Raw genomic sequence first — 22975 nt, forward strand, 5'->3', positions numbered from 1 at the left:
TCCATTTATCTTTATCCGCCTATTAAACTCGTTAATCTATTTATTTTTACTAGCTTTAAGTTTTACTCCGTTGGCCATGCTCTCTTTCACAGGGGTGGGGGTTGATTTTTTTTCAATCCTATTTTTTTGTAAAAATTGATCTATTTGTATGGATTGATTACAATCAATAAAAATCAATAAAATTGAAAAAAAAATTACAAAAAAAATCCAATAAACATTATACACATTTTTATTCCCAGTCACTTCTATCAGAACTTTTTTTTTGGAAAAACAAAGTTGTAGTGGTGTATATGGCAAAGCTTTTTCCGTGATAAATGAGGACAGAATGGGGGAAGATAGAGGAAAAAAAACATCTGCAGAGCTTCTCATGTTCAACACCTTATCTTTAAAATGTAAAATCATTTTAATAGTATCGAGTTGCACAATGGATCCCAGGATTCTAGCATTTCTAGCCTGAGCACTACATGCACACAGGGAATGGTCCAACCCTGTTCAGCCTAAAATGTGTAAATTTGAACTATAAAGTGAAATTTTTGATTATATAATGTCATGTTAGCTAATTAGGCATGCATATTCCCTTTCCCAAAAAAGAGAGATAACCAATTACCTTTTTCTTTTAATGAAACACTCATAGTGTTCCATTCATTTCAGATGACACAGTTATACATCCACTTTTAAAATGGGCAAGGCACTAAAAATTCTTTCACAAAGCTGCGGTTCTCTCATGGCCAGAACAGAAATATGACACATCAGATTTTTTTGAGCATGTGGATTCTGTATACATACAATGTAGGAGCATCAAGATTTTCTTTAGCTATTGCAACCTACTAATTCATAAGCCTAAAAAAACATACAGATTAAATTAAAACACACTTGTAACACAAACTTCATTTATTAGTATGCTAAAATTCTTCAGCAAGATAATATATTCTCTTGCATTGATCAGTGGACAAAAAATCCTCATTCTCAGATACATGAGATGCAGCACACACCTGCTAGGGACCTTTTGGATTTGTCAATGCCCCAACTTGGAAAACGGCTACACTCCAAAGAGCCCTGCAGTCCCTTTGGATAACTCTGGATGGATTTGTACATGTCTGTCTTGCTGTTTCCTCCTGGAGACAGTTAAGAGCTGGACGCCTCGGTGCTTCGACTTAGGATTGGCTTTTGAAGAAAATGCTGTAGGGCTTGTGCTACTTTCTCAGGACAGATGTTATAAACTGGGTGAGTAGGGGCCTGTTAAAACAAAAAAAATGTTCACAAGGTGTAAATAACTGATTTTAGAGCATTATCTGAGTAATAAATTAAAAACATAACATTTAATATAAAGATATATGGGTAAATCCTATATCAGTTTAATGCTCACTATATATAATAATAAAACAAAATAAATAAATAATAACCAAACCAGATGCTTTGAACATCTGTTTGCCTGTTTAAGCTCCTCCTGTTCGGTCTTTCCAAAAAAGCAGATGAGAGGTATTAGAGTAGGAGAAGCCCATGCAGCACAGCCTTCATTAGATAACTGATAAAGTCCACAATGAGTCACAAGACCACACAGGGAGGTCAACCAGATTGCTAAAGTATCCCCAAATGCTGCTCCACGTATGAGTTACAAAATTTCATCAATAAACATTTACTCCAATACGGATGTGATCACTACCTCTTTTGTACAATGCCACATGCTGCCACTCTTGTTTCTAAACTTCAGACACAGTCAATAACATTCGACTATTTCCTTTAAGCCCCTGGAGTCTTTATGACATGGGAAAACCAGATTCTCCTCAACAAATACACTACAAACTCAAACCTCTTTTTAGAATATTCATGACCACAGTATGATCTGCAAAGAAGTCTCCTGCAAGTAACTATTGCTTGTGTATTTCTATCAGCTACAGTGTAAGCAGTACAATACAACTTACACAAATACATATAACTATGATTTCAACTTATCCAATTAAAACTGTATTGCAAGCCAAGCATAGTTTTGTGGATCCAAGAACACCAAACTGTCTCAGAGGACACTTGCACACCCAACCTACCTGGAAAGGGGTCTCTCTTTGAACTGCCTTTCCGAAGGTTTCTTCCATTTTTCCCTACAAGGTTTATTTTTGGGAGTTTTTCCTTGTCTTCTTAGAGAGTTAAGGCTGAGGGGCTGTCAAGAGGCAGGGCCTGTTAAAGCCCATTGCGGCACTTCTTGTGTGATTTTGGGCTATACAAAAATAAATTGTATTGTATTGTACTTGAAGATAAATTCCACTTGACGCTTTATCCATTTTCAAAACTGATTATGAAGGCCATCACAAGCAATTATTCAACTCAGCAAAAGAGACAAAAAAAAAAAAGAACCAGTCCTGTATAAGGCAAAAGTCCAATGCAGGTGACTTCAAAAACTGGTAAATTTTGAGATTTAATAAAGCTAACAGTGTCTGTTTGGGAGGCATGAGGAAACTCAAGCAACTACACACGGAATAAGAAAATGCAGTCAAGACATGAATGCATGGAGTTGGCACAATTATACTGTATGCTGGGTCACCCAAATCAAAACATACATGCATCAATCTTTTTCCTCAGTGACTCAGTTTGCAGTTTTTCCAAACACTCGCCACAGAAGTGAATATTTTGTAAAGTGAAGTCTATGTTTGACTTATAGGGAAATGTAATTATTAGTAGGGCTGGTGATTAATTGCTGTTAACAAGTTAAAAAATTTGGAGACTCCATTTAACGCAATCCCTAATTGCATTAACTTGATCCCGTTAATATGACCACACTTTACATGTTGTTAATGAAGCAGTGCAACTGAATCTATTAACAGAAGTCTATTAACAGTAGTAATGGATCACAACTACAAAGTAATTCCAGCTCATCTGACTACCCGAACTGCATCTGCTTCTCTCACCTTCCACTGACTCTATACTGAATTCTTACTTTTATAATCTTGTCCCTCTATCAGAGACCTTGTTACCCATTTCCCTGTCAAGCGTGCAGACATTTCTTTATACAGGCCAGCTAACCTCTTTCGTGGGTGCTTTACATCTGGCTCCAACGTAGCTCTTCCCACCCCTGCCAAAGTGCCCTTTTTAATTTCCATCTGGCACGCTTCAATAAAGCACACACTCTTCAAAACATTGCCAGTTTTCCCCTTCTTGCCATTTTCAATCTATCTCCAAGAAGCAAGTAAGCGACTCTAAATGAAGTGAACAGGTGGCAGAAGACATATCCTCCCGAGGGTCCTTTGAGCAGAGACAACCTCAACACCGTCCACACCTCTCCAAGAATGTTGACATCATCCTACACCCCTTTATGTGCTCCAGAAAGGATGCGACGATTTCATTGATCTTTATTTAAAAAGCTAAAAACTAACAGGGCACGTTTACACTTTATTTAGCTGGACAACAAAAGAGAAAACTTTACATCGAGGCAGAAAGCTGGCAAGGTCAGCTATAATACTAAACTTGTTTGCACAGAAATATTGTCTTTTTTGGCAAAGACATTGTCTGCTGGCTACTTAAAATTGTACACGCATGTGCTCTGGCCACCTTGTGACAGCTAATGAAGAAAAAGTTAAGCAAGTGCATAATGTGCAGTCAAGTGAAAAGAACTGAACAAAAGTTACTGGTATGCATTTAATCTTGCATGTGCCAAGAGGCAAATGCAATCAGCCCAATTCTTGTTAACAGGGAGCCAATGATAATTGCAAAGAGCACTGGGTGCAGAGGCAAGAAGCAAATGCCCCTCCTTTGGTGGGCTCATTCATACAGACAATTAGAAAGGAATGTGCTGCGGGAAATCCAGTAAAACGAACCTACAGATAAAAGTATCTGTTCAGTTTTAATCCAGTTATTGTTATACATATTTTGAAACAGCGTGATCTGGTAGTGCAGCGGCTAATGTTCATACCATGAATCTTTGGGAGCTTGTGCCGAGGATGGAAAAGGGGGTGCATGTTATTTACTTTACATCGCATGAAGGACTAAACATATCTTCTTAATTAAGAAGTAGTTGACCACTACATTTCAATTTAAAATACACTATTTCCCCTGTACCTAATTCTGGAACTGACATCCTTAAAAGAAATAAAAATTAAAATAATGAGCTCTAAAAGGTGCATAACAAAATGAATATTATTGAATCCTGCTTTATGTTATCATACTGACCTGGAATGGAGTAGTGTGATATAGCGGGTCCACGGCTTAGGAGAAAAGGGCAGTTTTTAAATAAATAATCACCGCACTCTTGGCTTATAGAGGGGGTATGGTAGTTTGGCCGGAGCGGTTCTCGGACGCAACATGCTGTAGCCATTTCCTCACTTATGTGCATGGGTTAGGAATCGTTCGTATCCATAATTGATGCCGGGAGCTGCTAATCGCCACACCTGTGCCACCTCCCCTTTATATACAATAGGAGTGCAAGTGCGGAGGGGAGGGGGGAAAAAAAAATTGGAAAAGAACCGAGTTTAGTGGAGGAGGAAGAGAAAACGCGAAGCTAAAAGCCGGTGTGCCTGTATTAACAGGCAGCTAGGCTAAGAGCCCCTGTAGAGTGTTTGGCCGGCACTTGGGGGTGCAGAAAGTAGTGGTCACTCCTGCTGAGCGCTTCAGAGGAGCAGTAGTGATCACAAGAAGGTTGGCTCGCCGCGGAAGGCAACAGGAATCGGAGGCATGGGAAGTGGAAACCCCAGTGTGAGTGCCCTGGTTGCTGGGGATCCCAAGTCTTGGTCTGGTGGAGCTAAATGAAGCCAGGGATCGGGAAGCTTCCAGAACAGTAGGGGAAGTCAGCTGCAGGTAGGGTGACTCCCCTGATGCAAGGCCCGAGAGGGAGAAGCAGGGGAGCTGCCAGGTAGAAAGACAGCACCGGGTTTTGTTTTAAAGGACTGCTTCCTGCCATTGCATTTTAACCTCATTTTTAATGGATTTAATGGATTTTTTTAACCTCTACATGTTTTTATGGATTATTTATTTATTAACGTTGTGATGCACTGCACTTTATTTGGACACTGGTTTTGTTGTTTTTAAATAAAAGCACTTTTGCACTTTTACACCTTTCCCCTTGCTTTGTTGGTGTTCTCATTGTCCAGCTCATTACCGACATTATCGATGGTGTTGGGTCCAAGAGCTTCCCAAAATGAAGACGGGAGCATGAAACTGAACCCACATCGTCACAAAGGAGTAGTAATGAACATTGTTTTTTTTATTTGTTCAAGGAAATAAATTTATTTTGATTACAAGTGTGTGTTTCATATCACTATTAGAAGGAAACGTAACACAAAAGTAAGGTACTGTTAGTAACACATTACATTTTATAACAAGTAATATTACATACTCTGTTACATTACTCATTACTTACAAAAAAAAAAAACTAAGGTACTTTTAAAGTAATGTTTGCAGACACTGGTCTGTTGTGTACATTTGCATTCCATATCTGGATATGATGTTAATAAAAATAAAGAGCCTTATTTGATTAACCAGTAAGCAACTGGCTGAACAGCCAATATCAGAATAGCCAGAAAAAAAAAAATCAGTAATGTCTAGAGACAGCATTTTTGACAGAACAAATAAAGTGCCAAAGTAATTTGAGCTGTTCACTGATTCATGTTTCACTGTATATTCAATTGTTTTTGTTACACAAAACTGTTCAATAAACTGGAATAATTTAATATACCCATGCAAATGATTATTAAAACTTTTTGGTATGAGAAAGTAATCAAGAGTTATTTCTCCTTCACAGAAAAATACTAATACATTTGAAGGAAATATGAATAAAATATTTGATTAATATGCAGTTAGTTTTGATTAAAAATTTCAATCGTGTAATTACTTTATCAAACAGCAGCCCCAATTATTAGTACTATTTTTTTATAATTGGCTGAAGCAGTTATCCAAACAGATTTACAGGTTAAGAATAAATTACAAGTATTTATAGAAATTTTGTATAGTTGCCACACATTGAGTTTAAGGGACTTGCTATTGGATCAAATAATGAGACAGAGGAAAAACTGAACAGACAACTTGAAGGTTTTAAGTGTAATGACTTTGCTATGACAGTTACAGTCACAGTGAGGCACTGCACTGGATTGCTGCCATTGGTATAAAGATGCACCAGTCACATTTCCTGGCGCATTTCTTCTGAAGTTCTCAGTATCAGTGTGTCAGAGAGAGGATGTGCAGCATTGGTCATAATGGCATTCCATTTTGTCTCTCCTTCACTATGACCTCCAGGGAGTCCAGAGTGCGTCACATAACTGAGCCTGCCCTTTTAATTAGCTTGTTGATTCTGTGGGACTCTCTTGAAGCGATGTGTGCAGGTTATTTGTTATCTGCATGGTTTGTTTGTTATCTCCAAGTGACTACTATGTCACATTGTACTCTAGCAATCGATTCCTTATTTCCTGTTATGAAGAAAAACACAGTAGAAGATGCCACTTCATTACAGCTATGAAAAAGGACCAGTAAAGGAGATGTTATGAAGTTCTGTTGATATAGATTATGCCTTTTATCTTGGAAAAGTCCATTTTTATTTATTTTTAAACATTTTTAGAAATGTTTTTACAATGTATAACTGTGATGTTAATAAGTGAACAACTTTAATGCATTTAAGAAGTGTACTACTGCTAAAACATGCAGCCACCACATTACTAGTATGGGTTGTTCACGTTTCCCAGAAGGGGTGAAATAAGCATTTAAAAGGGGATGTCTGACACTTTTTGTTCTTAATGGGTCCTTTAGCAATACTGCAGTCTGCTTTTACATCTGTTTTCTTGGACTTTTAAAAAATAATTTCTTTCAAATTTGAGACAAAATCTTGTATTGTACACTTTATTTTGCTTTAACATTTCATGGACTATGTTTCCACAAATATCCTAAGTTTATTGTCAACAACAGTAAAAGGCCAGGATCTTCCTCTACCAAACTTGTTCAGCTGTCCTTTCTTCATACCACAACTACACTGAACAAAGATAGCAAATAAGGAGAAGATCACTAAATCAGCCAGCAAATTAATCTATTCCTCTTACTCTTCAGGGTATTCCAAAGATAACAGATAAGCTACAATAACTGCTCAAATACAGCCTTGAACCTTCTCTTTATTTTTTTGCATTGTACATTTTAATAAAACTTGAATTTAAATTTGCTCACTGAAACCAAAAAGGCCATTGGCTAAGACTAAACCCAAATGTTGTTTTGTGTTCCTATATTTCAAATACCATACACAGAATTTACATAGAATGTAACAAGAGAATTTACTTTTGAACTGCTTTGTAGGACCTTTTATTTTTGTAGAAGCTTTACAAGGGCTACCAGAGCCACGGAAAAAAGCAGTGTGTTTTAAGGAAGGCTGGATTTTCACACTCAATTGTTGTCAACAGTGATCTGCATATAATATTAGGAAATCACCTTTTTTTTTTTTTTTTATAAGCAACTAACATAAAAAAAGTCTGAGATTTCAGAACATGCACTGAAAAGTGATATTTTGTGTTTGCATGATAAAAGGAATAAACGTCCTCTTTAACAAACAGAATGCTGGATGAATTCACTATTTAAACTGCCAACGTCTTTAAGTTTGGTGCATGCTAAGCATCTATATGCAACACTGCCTTCTTGTTTGTTATAGATGAGTGAAAGTACACACGCCTGTGAAGAGATGGCATAAAAATCAATGAATCAAAAATAAATTGCAGACTTTAATTTTTCTTTTTCAACACTAGATGGTGCTGTCAGGAAACTCTTACAACAATTTATTTATTTAGATTTTATTTATATATTATTGAATTCAGTTCAGAATAGAAAGCACCTTTTCACTTAAAGAAAGTCCTTATTCCTTACAATGCATGTTCATCCTTGCATTAGTTGCATTTCTTGCCACTACAATTCAGCAGCAACATTACTTTCATATCTCTGCAATTTTGGCCAAGTATTTGGACGCACACCCAACAATCAGTCATGTGAAATTTAACATGTATACTGGTATAAACCAAAGTATCTAGATACTCTATTATGCTTTATATGTGGATTGTACATATTGTAATATGCAATTTAAACAAACTTACTGGATGCTGAAACTTGATTAAGTTAGTTCATTACAGGTGCCACTCATACAGTCAAATCAGACAATTGGGTTCTTTCTACAACTCAGTTGATGGTTGTAAATACAGCCCAGAACTGAAAGGAGTGTATAAACTGTTTAATTTAGCATCTTTTTAAAGCTTACCAAGCGGTTTTCTTCTTTGCCAACAATCAGTTCATGATGGATATCCCCGCCCCCAAAATGCTGCGATAGAGAGAGCCCGCTTAGACAGTAACATGTATGGTAGAAGTCTCTAGATCTAAATTTGAAAGAAAAGACATTGCACAATGCCATTAGTGGACAGTTATGTAAAAAATAACATGGCCATCCCAAATACAAATTCACTAATGATGTTAAAGGGCTAGGCTACATTACCTAAATTCAAATAAAAAATGAAATCAAATCCATAGTAAATCGCACAACGTTTAGGTTTTTGAGCCTTTACCTACTTTGTTTTAAACTTTAATACTAAAAAATACAATTTACTATTTTTCCAATACAAGGCCCGACTATGCCTCAGTTTAAACATGACATTAGTAAGACCAGTGTCCTCTAAATAACCAGCATGTAGTGTTTACTTGGAGGTTTTTACCTCCTTGCTATAGGAATTAGTATGGATTCTACAGCCATTTTGCTTTCCTTATGTCTTAGCAACAGCTCAAAATGTACAGATAACTAAAACAGCATCTAATATGATTAGATGTTTGCACAGAGCCCAATGAAAATACAAAAAGACTGGTTTGCCAAAAATAAAGGAATCATCAGAAGAGTCTTGCTCCTCCAGCAAGGTTTCCTTTCGATTGGTATGTATACAGTAATCCCTCGTTATATCGCGCTTCGACTTTCGCAGCTTCACTCTATTGCGGATTTTATATATAAGCATATTTAAATATATATCATGGATTTTTTGCTGGTTCGCGGATTTCTGCGGACAATGGGTCTTTTAATTTCTGGTACATGCTTCATCAGTTGGTTTGCCCAGTTGATTTCATACAAGGGACGCTATTGGCAGATGGCTGAGAAGCTACCCAACCAGAGCGTGTATTACCTATTAAATAAAACTCCTCAAATATATTGTGAGCACGGGGGCTGTTCGCACCCCTAGAAGATACGGCCGCTCCTCAAAAAACACTGAAAGATTACCTTCACGTTGCTCTCTTCCTTGCTGGGCTTAAATGTGGCTGTTTTGTCAAGCGATATGCTTCCTGCATGGTGCTTCGCATACTTAAAAGCTCGAATGGCACGTATTGATTTTTGTTTGTTTTTCTCTGTCTCTCTCTCTCTCACTCTCTCTGACATTCTGTGCTCCTGATGGAGGGGGTGTGAGCAGGGGGGCTGTTCGCACCACTAGACGATACGGATGCTCCTCTAAAAAAATGTTGAAAGGCTACCTTTACATTGCTCCCTTCCTAGCAGCTGCGTTGTCCAGCGGTGCTTCACATACTTAAAAGCCAAACAGCCCTATTGATTTGTTTGCTTTTCTTTCTCTCTCTGACATTCTCTGCTCCTGACGCGCACTCCTTTGAAGAGGAAGATATGTTTGCATTCTTTTAATTGTGAGACGGAACTGTCATCTCTGTCTTGTCATGGAGCACAGTTTAAACTTTTGAAAGAGAGACAAATGTTTGTTTGTAGTGTTTGAATAACGTTCCTGTCTCTCTACAACCTCCTGTGTTTCTGTACAAATCTGTGACCCAAGCATGACAATATAAAAATAACCATATAAACATATGGTTTCTACTTCACGGATTTTCACCTTTCGTGGGGGGGGTCTGGAACGCAACCCCCGCGATAGAGGATCGATTACTGTATAATCTTTTCTTTGAAGAGGCCACAACACCCTACAACACAAATCTAATCCCAAAGTCTTACTACTTCTGTTTCAAATAGGAGTTCTACTAATCTTATCAGGGTTAGTGTTTCAAAATATCTTAAACTTTACTCACAAGGTGGTTTACCACAACTCACTGCTCACCTTCGAATGATAAAAGCCCATTTTTATAGTGTTAGTTTTGAATTTGTGTTGTTGAGTTTCTTTTGGAAGAACAATTCCTGTCAATGCGTTCATGTTAAAAATGTGATAAATCATGAAATTACAGCATGTGCCTTTGAATGCTAAATATAAAGAGAACAGAGGACACTTACTTGCCAGGCTTATCCAGCAATCCGCCAGCCGGATTCTGACAACACAGAAGAATGTATTCTTGCAGAGCTTGCTGGTGGAACATCCAATTGGTCATGCTGAGAGCAGAATCACCTTTAGAAAAGAAAAGAAAAAAAACATTAAAAATATTTTGTAATAAAAGAAACAAACAATCTAGTAGAAAAATTGACTATTTCAGTCAGGTAAATGAGGACAACACCCCATGACCGACATGTACTTTCTACCATTCTATTAGCCTGGTATGTAAAGCACCATGTACATACAATACAGCCAGCCTGCTTCCATTCCAACTCACTTCTGGATATATTTACAACATGAATCAGTCGGAGTCGCATCCTTTTTTTCAGTATGGGTACCACAGCATACTTGAGTAAGTGGTAAATTTTTTTTTTTTTTTTTTTAATATAACCAGAACAACACATAATGGATTAATTAGTTAATGGGTAAAATACATTCTGACAAATCTGAGGCTCATAAAGGGAAGGGGGTGATTGAGGTGTTGTGCAGTTAAACCTCTTTCAAATATATAAATGTCTCCCATTCAGCACAAAAGCTTAGGCATTCTTCCATTTTTATTTTACATCAAGAGAAGTTATGCCCCTTACTTATTTAAGTTTAACTGTGAGTCAAAGGATGATCTCACAGCATTTAGCACACAGTGACAAAAGACTACCGTTGTCATTAGTTTTGTTTTTTTTATAAAGAAAAGAGGCTTGTACAATTGTCTTAATTCACTTTCAGTTGTGTATTCATGCATATACACACTCTACATAATTCACTGACCACATTCCACTGCTTCCAACCATGACTGAAATTTATTAATTTTAACATGGTTTAAATTTATGAAGATTAAGTATTAGACAAATTAGGTATTTATGCTGCAGTTATTATTTAAGGAGCCTGAGGTACAAAGACAAAACTATTTTTAGCTGACAACAAACTGGTAACTTGTAAAACAAAGTACATGAGTAAATGAGGTGTACAAACCATTTTGGAAAAGTTTTGAATGCCATCAACATCCAGTTATACTCAAGGTTATATATAACAAATGCTGAACAGACCTAGTTGCTGATTCTGCTTGCTTACACCACTCAAATAACACACTTAAGTGGCTTTGAGAGAGAACCGATCGTGTAGACAGGTTTGGCTGAATTTTCCATGACAAAGACTGCTCAATTTGATGATGTTATTTTTTACAGGGCACAATTGATAACATGGTGTTGGAAAGAAAATCTGAGGGAAAGGGACAAATGTGGAACAAAGTGCAGACTTCTTGATTGTGATGTCCATATACTCATTGAATATGCAAGGAAAACAAAGAAACTCTGCAGTACAAATGTCAACCTAAGGCTGGGGCATGATTAAGAATAGTCTCTCAAGAACCCTACAGAGAGGAACCTTACATTTGGTTTATGGTGCATAAATCCCATTTGTACCGAAAACTGGACTTTTGCAGTTAAAGTGGTGCTAGAACATACTCAACTGACTACTTCTTGGGCCTCTGTTAGAATTTCTATCCTCCTGGCATTGTTAAGACTCATTTACTTCCTCAAAGGGCAGTGCTGATAAATATAATGTAATTCTGAGTGATTAAATTTATACTACACTGACGCATGCTTATCCTAATAATATTTTAACGAACAGTCCAAGATGTAAAAAGCCCATACCCACTGGGCATGAGTGGTCCGTGAATAGTTAAAAGAACCAGACAATAGTATAAAAAAAAAAACAAAAAAAAAAACACCAGCCACTTTATCTCAATTTAACTTAACAATTATGTGACATTCTACAGTTGTGCCTAAGAAAAAAATTTCTACCAGCATAATACAATTTCTCATACATGAATGGTATCTAATCTCTCTCTACTTAAGGGACAGATATCTTATTAAGACAGTTTAAATGTGGCCTTTCTTCTTTCTGTCAGATACCTATATCTTCCTTTTTAGCAAGCACGCAGAAGGGAATTGTTGGTACACTGCTTTGTTTATTGTATACTTATTCTTTGATGACTACTCATGCTATTTTATACAACCCTTTATGAATACGTTCACATTCTCTGTAGTCCCAAGGTATAAATTTATTCTGCACAGATGCCACCTTTGACAATAAACCCAAAAGCTGTGCGATAAATGCATCAGACTGTTTTGCCAGAAATAGCAAAAACTACCACTTTATATCGACACACTACCTATTGGACTAAAGAAAGTAAAAGAAGCAAGACACAAGTGACCTGTGACATTATCACACTCAACAAAAGTCATGTGCAACCTTCGGAATTCATACAAAGTCCCACAAACCCTGCAATTAATATACACAGCAAAATAAATTAAAATATGCTGTATATTTATAGCAGAAAAGTAGCAGCAGTTTAGAGCAGTATCTTCAAATTAGCGCAGTACAAGGGGAAGTGTGATTAAATGTCAAATGGCACTCCTGACCTGGGGATGAGAATATGAATCATAACTTGCATTCAGATACGAGTATGAAAATATCTTAATATGTTTTCCATTTTAAAAATCCTCCTGGGAAATTGTTTACCATTAACATGAAAGAAATAAACTACATGTTGTACTTTACAAACTTGTGAAGCATCACATACCCTCTTTATGCAAGGCCCTGTGCAAGAGAGGAAGTAGTCCAGCTTGCCAGAAAGAGTAACAGCCATCCACTAACTTGTTGCATCGACCTTGAAAACCACCTTCAAATCTCATTTGCCTGCTTGTTACCCAATGCTATACAAAAGCAAAAAAGAAAATCAATTATTGACTCTTTAAATATTCAACTTTATATATATATATATAAAAAAAAAAATACAAACATGCAGACCAGAAAAGAACTCTGGCAAGCTTCAAGAGGAAGTTACCAAAAATTAAACATTCCAAAAGACAAATGAGTAACACACGATTAGCAGGCTAACAATTACTTTTTTTTAATATAGGTTTCTATTCACATTCTATTTCAGAATGTTAAATTGCAAGCACTATTGTTGCTGTTCTTTACGATATACAGTAAGATGCCACTAAATCTATGGAGAACATAAGAAGAATTCTAATGACAATGGGCTACTTATCCAATGCAGCTTATTAAATGCTGTACACCCAACGATCAAGTCAGGATTTGAAGGTTCATAGTTTACACCCAGTATATATGCTTTTATGTGAGAAGAAAAACAATGTGTGATAATTGCTCTTCACAAGTTCAGACTTGGCCCCCAAACTTCTAAAAAGTTAGCAGGTGGTATCCACCCTACTAATTTCTTTCAGAATTTAAAACACTTATCCTCATATTTCCTCTTCAGCTCTTTCAATCTCTCTCTATAGCGGCATATTATGTTTATAGGTTTTTTTAAGACTTTCTTTAAAGCTGTTACATCATTCTTTTAGTTGAGTCCAAAACTGCTCACACTATTTCAGACAAGGCTTCACTAGTGTGTGTTCCACAGCTTAAGAATAACCTCCCTTGACTTCTACTTAACACAGAATGCCAAGCAGCTCAACATCCTATTAACCTTCTTAATCTTTTTGTAGGCTTCCTGGATTGTGAACAGTGACAAATTCACTTTAACTCACATGGTGTACTTTCAAGTTCCTGACACTCTGTTCTGGAATTATTTCTAATATGTACATGTATTATTTGACACATATTATTTACATTTAATTTCATCTGCCACATATATGTCTAATTTTGAATTATGTACAGGCACTTCTCTACTGACCGAATGGTAACTATTACTCCACCTAGTATAGTGTCTTTCACTAATTTTATCTAGCTTGCTATGGTATTACTGAGATCATTTACTGTATATAAATTAAAAAAGCAGTAGCCCCAGCACCAACCCTAAGGAACTTTAACCTCCCTAAATCTGGTAAAAGTTCCTTGCAACATAATCTTTTCTTTTGGGGATTTAAGCGAATTTTATACCCATCTGCACATCACACATTAAATTCCTGCTTATTTTAGTGTCATCACTTAGTTTCTTGTGCGGGTTCTTATCAAAACGTTTTTGAAAGTTAAGAAAAATATTGTATATATATCGATCTGATCAAATACTTTAAATGACCCTTCATAAAAGTCAACCAGTAGAATATTACAGTATACTACAGTACAATATTTTCTGCTGTCAATAAAATGAGACTTCTTATTTAAAATCCTATTATAATGAAAGTAATCCCACACAGTGTTTTCATATTTTCAACAAAAGTTATTCAATAGTGGAAAAATGTTAATTTGAGGATAAACAAGCTCTTCTGATGTTTAGTACTACAGTAACCATGTTTGACTTACAGAATGAGTATACTTTGGATACTTTTTGCCAGTTTACCACAATAAAAACAAGTGCTTAGTCATGTGTGCTTTACTTTGCTAATTAGATTTTGCCAACACTAACAGTATTATTTTTATTGCATAGGACATTGAGATTTTTATTTATATTTTTTAAAATGTGGTTCCTAATATAGCTTGTTCTAATTTCCATTGTTTTTTATTACTCAACAATGGTTGGTAACCCCAAGCAAGGGCTCACAGGATGAAATCAAAAGTAACTACACAATTTTACAAAAGTGATACTGCTAGTGTTCCTAAGCCACTTACATACAGACCTGTTTTTTTTGTAAGCACACTGAAGACTAAACCAGGTTCTAAATACAGCTTCTATATCAAAACAAGTTGCAGCAGTCTTTACACTTTAATGCTTCTCTACTTTTAAGTCTTCAGATCAAACTTACTAACAAGGATTTAAGGTCCAGTGTGTATTCCTTCTGCAGAATAACCATAGCAGCCATTCCACAGAAAGTATAGCCACCATGTGCCTCCAATCCAGGCACTCCACCAATGCCACCTTCCCAGTTCTGACATCTGCAAAAAGAAACACAACTTTACTAAACCTGTGTATTAGGGCTCCTGAATAACTGACATTTTATAATTCAGCACTTTGTGTGTGCGACACCATTACTATGGGCACTGCTGCCTCGCAGTAAGGAGACCGGGGCTTGTGTTCTGGGTCCACCCTGCATTTCCTCCCATAGTCCACAGACATACAGTATAGGTGGACTGGCAAAACTAAATCAGCCCTAGTGTGTGTGTGTGTGTGTTCACCCTACAATAGACTGGCACCCTGACCGATGTTTGTTCCAGCCTTGTGCCCTATGCTGGCACCACCTGCAACCCTGTTCAGGACTAGGCGAGTTAGAAAATGACTGATGCTATTAAATGCGCCAGTGATCAAATGTAAAAGAACAGTATCTCCTCTCTTGTGTGCATCTGAATTATATGAAGAATTAAAGGGTATCTTGTACACTGCATTTTCTGTGGCTTATGTGAGCTAGACGATTTCATCATTTATACAGTTCCAAAAAAGAAAGTTTGCTTCACCTTGCAATCCAGTTTGGAGTTCCCTCAAACAGGGTCGGAGTGAGGATGTTTGTTAATGATGCTACAGAAGCAGCACAATATGCACTTCTGTATGCAAGAATAAAACAAACAAATAAAAGAAATGAATTAGCACAGTCTTAAGTAAAATAAACAGCCATAGTTTAATCAGTTTAATTAAAGCCTTTCTGCCAAGAGAAACAAGATATCCTAATGATGCATTTCTACACAGGACAAGCTCAGTTGCCAAGTTTCTGCAAAACCAAGGTCCAATATGAACTTATAATGTAACTACAGCACTCTAAACATACTAAAGAGGACATTTAATTTATAGGGGTAAAACTTTTTGGTGCCATTTAACATGTGATTGTATTTTTGTAAGCGTAAAGACACAACCAAAATTTAACCAGTATCATTTTATTTGCTGTTCATAAATTTTAAACATTCCTTTAAACATTATTTTTAAATGTACAAACTCTACTTCTTCACTCTTAATTACCTTCACACATACATCATTCCAGATCATAACAGAAACATTTATTGTATTAGTAAATTATAGCCTTTTGGATTTGTATGTGCTAGAGATATAGAGAAGCAGTTTTTCAACCTTGAGTTACATCCCGTTAGGTTGGTTTTCTTACAATAGAATTTTTTCTTTCTGTCCATGGCACCCAAAACTGGATAAGTAAGTTATACAATGGATGGACAGTTTTGATCATTTCTGCACATATACAATGTATGATCAACATGAAGTTGAGTCAGACTGGAGTAACCTGCTGCTCTAGATCTACTGTAGATTTTTATGAAGAATAATGAGCATCACCGACACTGAGGATTTATGAACAACATTTGCTCAGCAGTAGTCCATTTATATTTTAAATGGTACTTTTTATTTAAAAGTTTCTTTTCTGATATTACTAACAAATTGAAATGTCTGACAGAAACTCTTAACTTAGTGCCTCTGCGTAAAATCAAACTGGCATGGTTCCTTTTTCATAAAAAGATAGGAGATAAGCATCCTACGGTCCTAGTGTGCAAAGACTTGTATCTTGCATGAGGTGAGCGAGTTCATCAATGTAGCATCTTGTCTTTCACAGAAATACTTATACTCTCATGTCATACACGCTGTTAAAAATCATCTAAGACTGAGTCATTTTAATCTTGAAAATTCAATTCATTATAGCTTGTGAGATGAAAAAAATATATCAAGTGACCTTCTTCATATACACACATTTTTGCAAAGCAGCCGTTTGTAAATTGGGGGAAGTTCGGTATTCAGACCCCTTCACTTCCTGTTGCGTTGTACATGTAATTTTAAATGAACACGTTTGCCATTTTTTCCCATTAATCTACACTCAATAACCCACGATGCCAAAGTGAAACACGTTTTTGTGAAAGGGTTGCAAATTAATTAAAAATTCAAAGCTGAATTTTATATGCTGAAACTAGATGTAATCCAAAATATAAATACACTAAATGAAACAACATTTCATGTCAAAGGTACTGCAATATAATTGAAATTTCTGTCCATAAAGTTGCATCAGTGGATTTTTTTTAAACAGTCTGAACGTGACCACTATTTTTTCTTCTGACCACTGTATCTCAATTATGATTCAAATGGATTCTAACACATTCTTACCATTTATTCTACAGCAATATACACTCAATTCATGTTTAGTAGTGTACACTTATTTATAAGTGTGTTTTCTTTTCATTAAGAATTGAGTAATCATTTAGACTTGCTCTATTTTACCTTGTTTACTTTGAACTGTACCTTGTTTTTCTGTAAAAGTAATTGTGAAGATGCACTCAACACTTCACAAAATAACTAGATTACAGTTATAAATTAAAGATGACAAAAAAAAAACCTAATTCTGCAGTCCTTGGGATGTGAAAGCTAAACACGTTATATATAAAATATTACAGATATGTATTACAAACTTCTGCTATTAAAGATGACAATACTGTCGGCTTTCCAAACCTATATGAAATGTACTTACCTCACATCTACTTCTCCACCAACATGCATGATAAATGAACCATCAGCCTGTTTTACAGAGTACAGGAAATCCAGCAGTTTCTGCCTGAGAAATCAAACATACATTACAAATCTCTGCTTATTAAATATGCTTCTATTTTTAACATATTTTGACAAAATAAACATTTAGTACTTTTTCAAAAGTAAAATAATGCCATCTTGATTTTACTTAGTTGTTTTCTAAATTTTTCTACACTAGTTTTTGAAAAAAAAAAAAAAATGCCAACAGTTAAATTACAACATAACTAACGCTTTGACAACAATGCAGTATGTTTTTGGGAAACATAATGTGGCTTTCAAAGTCAAGCAAATATTCTCATATTAACACCAACCTACAAACTTGATCACATCTCACATTTAAGTAGGAACTGTGCTTTTTTTAAAAAGTAACTGACACCTAAAACAATGGTCAGAAATTAGGATTTAGGCAAGAAATTAGCATAACATACATTATTAGTAAATAATACCAATTGCTAGAAAACACTACATATCAACTCTTGTTTGGTGATTTTTATTCAAAGTCCACTGGATCCCTTTCTAATTAAGTTCCTACTTAGAAACCAATTTTTAAAGTTAACTAAATTTATTGTTCACATACAGTATCTACCATTCATTTTCTGGATGCACATTATCCACCACAGGATTATTGACTCTGAACAGCACAGAACAAGGTTTCAACGACATTTTTCTTATTTTGTGATTCAAAAAAAAAAAAAAAAGCATGGGAAAGGCAGTATATAAATATAACGTATTATTATTATTAAAAGAAAACTAAAAACAATGCATAGCTCTGTTAAGATAACAATTACAAGCATTAAAAAGGTTACAAATGTAATCTGTAAAAATCTTGCTTCTAACTTCATATCATTATAAAATCCCTCCCCCCACCACTTGCTTACCTGTCAATGACGTTGTATGCTTCTTCTGTTCCTATAATACAGAGAGCATTCACAGCTGCATAAGTAGGTGCAAGGTGTGCATGCTGTCCTGGTCCACCAGCAAAACCTCCAGTGGGACTCTGACATCGAGCCAAAAATTTGCACACACTGGAATATTTAACAAAAAAGAAACTTCAGCTCTATCTGCGTAACATTCTTTAGATTATAACTCATACATATCTCATATATAAGTATTATCGACACCAATCAGTTTTTGCAAGAAGACATACCTGGAAACTACTGCCTACCATTTTAGCAACTCAAGAATGATGATTTTCAAACATGGCAAAAGACTGCAAAAAAGAATTTCTAAAAGTTATTTAGCCTGTTTCTATTTTTTTTTTTTATATAAACACAGAGGCCTATAGTATATATATATATATATATTAAGGTTGTCAGATAAATTGTTGCAAAGGCTGACATTCGATTATCAAAGAAAGTCTGTTTTACCTACACTAATTTTGGCATCATGTTACTAGTGCGTTATGCAAAGCTTTCAGTACCATCCAGCCATCCCTGTTAAATGGTAACCACATATATATGCAGGTGGATGAGCCTATGGAGTCCTGAATAATGGACTCTCAGTCAGGCAGACAGCAGTTTGTCAAGCTTAGTGTAGTGGTTAAGGCTTTGGACTTCAAACACTAAGGTTGTGGGTTCAAATCCTGCTACTGACACTTTGTGACCATGAGCAAGTCACTGCACCGACCTGTGCTCCACTTGTAAAAAAAATAAATAAATAAATAAATAAATAAAAATAAAAGAAATGTAACCAATTGTGTCATAATAGTTGTAAGTCTCCTTGGATAAAGGCGTCGGCCAAATAAGTAAATGTAATATCTTCACTCTGTATACCCCTGACTCTAAATATAACAGCAGGTCATGTCACTTGCAAAAACTCTCAGATGATTCTGCACTTTTGGGGTGTATTATAAGGGGAATGAGACAAAGGATAGGTGTCTGGTGGAGAACTTTGTTGTTTGCAACTTAACAATCAGCAAAACCAAGGAACTGGTAATTGACTTTCACTGCACTTAACAGCCTCTATATCAGGTCACTATTCAGAGAGTGGATACAGAGGTGCTGCAATCCTATAAGTATTTGGGGGTACATATTAATGTCAGGTTGGACTGGTCTCGTAACACAGAAGAACTATATAAAAAGGGGCTCTTCTTCCTTAGAAGACTGTGTTCCTTTAATGTAGGAAGTGACATCCTTCACATCTTTCTACAACTCTGTGAAGGCCAGTGTGGTGTGCTGGGCTGGTAACATCACTTCAAAAAAGGCCTGCCAAATTAACAAGATAAGTAAAAGGGCAAGCTCAATTATGGGATGCACTCTGGACCCACTGGAGGTCATAATGAACAGACAGAATGAAAACGAACCTGAATTCCATTATGAACAATGCTGAACCTGAACATCCCCCCTCTGACACACCCAACCAATCATTCAGCAGAACTGTGTCAAGAAAAGCTACAAGGGCTTCATAAAACCAACAGAACTACACCTCACTGGGACTGGGATGGCAAATTCAGAAGCTTTCTTTCTTCTTCTTCTCCTAAAAGTATTGTATTGCATCTGATTCTGTCCCATTCCCTCTTAAACTGGAGATCTCTGACTGCTGTTTAAAGCTAAGGACTTCTAATTAAAGCACATGAAAAACAACTCATAATTCTGATTTTCCTTTAATTGCACAACGCTTTAATTGTTATCATGCACACAAATTTTTCTCTTCCAGTAACTATGGCTAATGGGATACAATACTAGGCATTACGTGTACTAAATAACAATACTCAGAGGACCTTCACATTTCAACTTCAAAAGCTTTGGAAAATGCAAGGTGAAATAACTGTGTTGGCCTGAATGGTGAGTCAAAATGTATAGTTTGCTTTTGCTCTACTTTATAAGTCTATGTAAGTTGTACAAAAAATAAATATATGGAATTAAATTTTTTAAAACAATTTGCAGTAAGACAAGGAATGAGTCCAGTATGAATTTACCTGCAAATTATCAACAGTTACTAAAAGAACTAGTGCTCAAGTTTACTAATAAAGCTAAATTTGAATAACTTTACAGAAGATACAGTCAAGACTGAATAGATAATAAAAGACAACTGGGCAGGTTGGGTTACTAATTTAAACAGGGTCCTGAAATGCAAATATAAACCCACTCCCTCATTATCAATTCTAGGTCAGTGTTTCATTGCAAAATGTGAACAAGACTTAACTTTTATTTAATTATGTTTGGGCTTAACTCTTGTTTATTTACTTATGTTTATGTGTTTTCTGGCAGAGAGCACAGTGAGCCATCTGAGCACTATTGTCCATTGCTGATTCTCCAAGCCTCATGTCAGAATTACATTCTGAATTAATTACACATTATATTGTTGAAAAAAAAAAAAAAAAAAAAAAAAAAAAAAAAAATTGACGTGTTCTCTGGCAAATCCAAACATCACACACAAAATACTGAAAAGATCTGTGCCACTTCCGCTCACTTAGAGCCTCCAGTCTTTTTCAATAGTCAGGGAGCATGGCACAGGAACTTTACAGAACAAACATGCAGTGATTACCGTATTTTTTGCACCATAAGACGCACCTGACCATTAGACGCACCTAGGTTTAGAGGAGGAAAACAAGAAAAAAAATATTCTGAACCAAATGGTATACTAATATGTTTAATAAAATATAGCAGAATAATATTTCAACCATGTAAATTCAACAGCGGTATTAAGAAACATCATCACTGTCATTAACAAATAAGAAGAGACTTTAAGGTTCAAGCACTCTTCTAATTTTATGGAAATCCCAAGAACTCCTCATCGCTAGTGTCAGAATTTATGAAGCTCAATTGCTCACAATCACTTTGCAGGAGCACATACCTATCATCACGCGGCATAACCTGTCCAAAGCCACCAGGGGACAAAGCACGTTTGGACCAATGCTCCCTGAAGTTATATCGCCAGTCTAGTCCCATCTATATTTGTAATGCCACAAAGCCCTTTATCTCGTGTTTTGTTGTGGGTTTCCAGTTTGAAAAACGAGAATGCGGTGCAAGCACAGCCCTCGATTCAAAAAATTGCTCTGCATACCTGTTTGTCTCATCTGACAGTAGCAGAAAGGCAGCTTCAGGAAAGAACAGCCTGAAGTGGTCCAGCGGCTGGTAATCTGTCGAGTCCAACAGCAAGCCATACTGTCTTGTGAAGTCCGGTAGCCAGTTTGGCTCACAAGGATCAATGTCTAGGTATTACTCCCACATGAACCTTGCCATAGGTGCATCGGCTGCACGAATATGCTCAGCTGACCAGTTCCTTACTCTCTTGCTCGACCTCCTGATCACTCTCAACAAAATCAGATTCTGAAAAATCAGAGACCGACTCAGTGATAATGCGCAAAACATCGTCTGCTGAGTATTTTGTTTTCTACACTCGCTTCGCTCCCTCGTGAGATGTCGATGCCATCTTGCCTTTGCTTACATTTGTTTACATTTCGCAACTCACGCACACGCAAGGATTAGATGCCGAGTCAATGAGTCTAACATTCCTCCAAGCACAGAGGGAATGCCTGTAACGTAACAGTGAGTTTTGTTGCCCTCTACCCCTGGATGTCGACTTTTGTCAGGTACTACACATCATGGTCTGTGATGCAATATTCGCTCCATAAGACGCACAGACATTTCCAACCTTCTTTTGGGGAAAAAAAAGTGCGTCTTATGGTGCGAAAAATACGGTACTTGAAATAGTATGCTATGTTATTAGCAATCAAATAATACAAAGATCAAATTAAAGCACAAAGTTCAGTAAGAAGAATACTGCTCAAAACGGCAATGATGCTTCAGGATCTGATACTGTATCTTTAGCTTAACTTAAACAACAGGAGGAGGACCTTTGTATGCTAGGCAAAGATGTCATAAGCAGATATCCATATGCAGATAAGTTACTCACTCTGACTCAACAGATGACGGGACCACTTCATCCAACAATTCCAGGCTGTGAAGTATCCAATAGCATAACCAAGGCCGACTTGCATCAAGACACTTTATATATAAATAAAGTGCAAGAAAGATTAAGATAAAGATACATTAATAAACACAATCAGTATTAGCATATTACAACAGTTAACAGTTGCTACTTTTGAGGTGAGCTTGACTACTGACCACAGCTATGTCATGTGCCTAACTCAAAAATTTTTAAGACAAGGCAAACAATTTAAGTAAAATATGGACTGAATTCATTCTGTGCCCAAACCTGAAGTGGGACTGTTGTGCAGGACACCAAAATGTTTATCTCTGTGAATAGTGAAAATGAAAAACTTCAATCTACAAAAAATACCAAAAGGGCTATTATTCTTGGACCACAATTGGCAATGTAAAAACTTTGCCGGTTCATGTTTAAACTTTAATTAACATTAAAT

The 22975-nt window shown here is 36.2% G+C and overlaps 1 protein-coding gene across 1 annotated transcript in view; it reads right to left on the minus strand.

Moving 5' to 3' along the window:
• Positions 1 to 873: 873 nt before the first annotated feature.
• Positions 874 to 22975, minus strand: part of fntb (farnesyltransferase, CAAX box, beta) — a 55890-nt gene continuing 33788 nt past the window's right edge. The window contains exons 4-12 of the mRNA XM_028821278.2: positions 22507 to 22598; positions 18528 to 18674; positions 17591 to 17674; positions 15594 to 15680; positions 14948 to 15077; positions 12823 to 12955; positions 10205 to 10316; positions 8204 to 8318; positions 874 to 1236 (exon numbers count right to left, since the gene is read on the minus strand). Coding sequence (XP_028677111.1) covers positions 1126 to 1236; positions 8204 to 8318; positions 10205 to 10316; positions 12823 to 12955; positions 14948 to 15077; positions 15594 to 15680; positions 17591 to 17674; positions 18528 to 18674; positions 22507 to 22598 — 1011 coding nt within the window. The 3' untranslated portion in view covers positions 874 to 1125. The remainder of the gene's footprint in view (positions 1237 to 8203; positions 8319 to 10204; positions 10317 to 12822; positions 12956 to 14947; positions 15078 to 15593; positions 15681 to 17590; positions 17675 to 18527; positions 18675 to 22506; positions 22599 to 22975) is intronic.

This window comes from Erpetoichthys calabaricus, chromosome 16 (genome assembly GCF_900747795.2).
Source record: "Erpetoichthys calabaricus chromosome 16, fErpCal1.3, whole genome shotgun sequence".
Taxonomy (NCBI): Eukaryota; Metazoa; Chordata; class Cladistia; order Polypteriformes; family Polypteridae; genus Erpetoichthys; species Erpetoichthys calabaricus.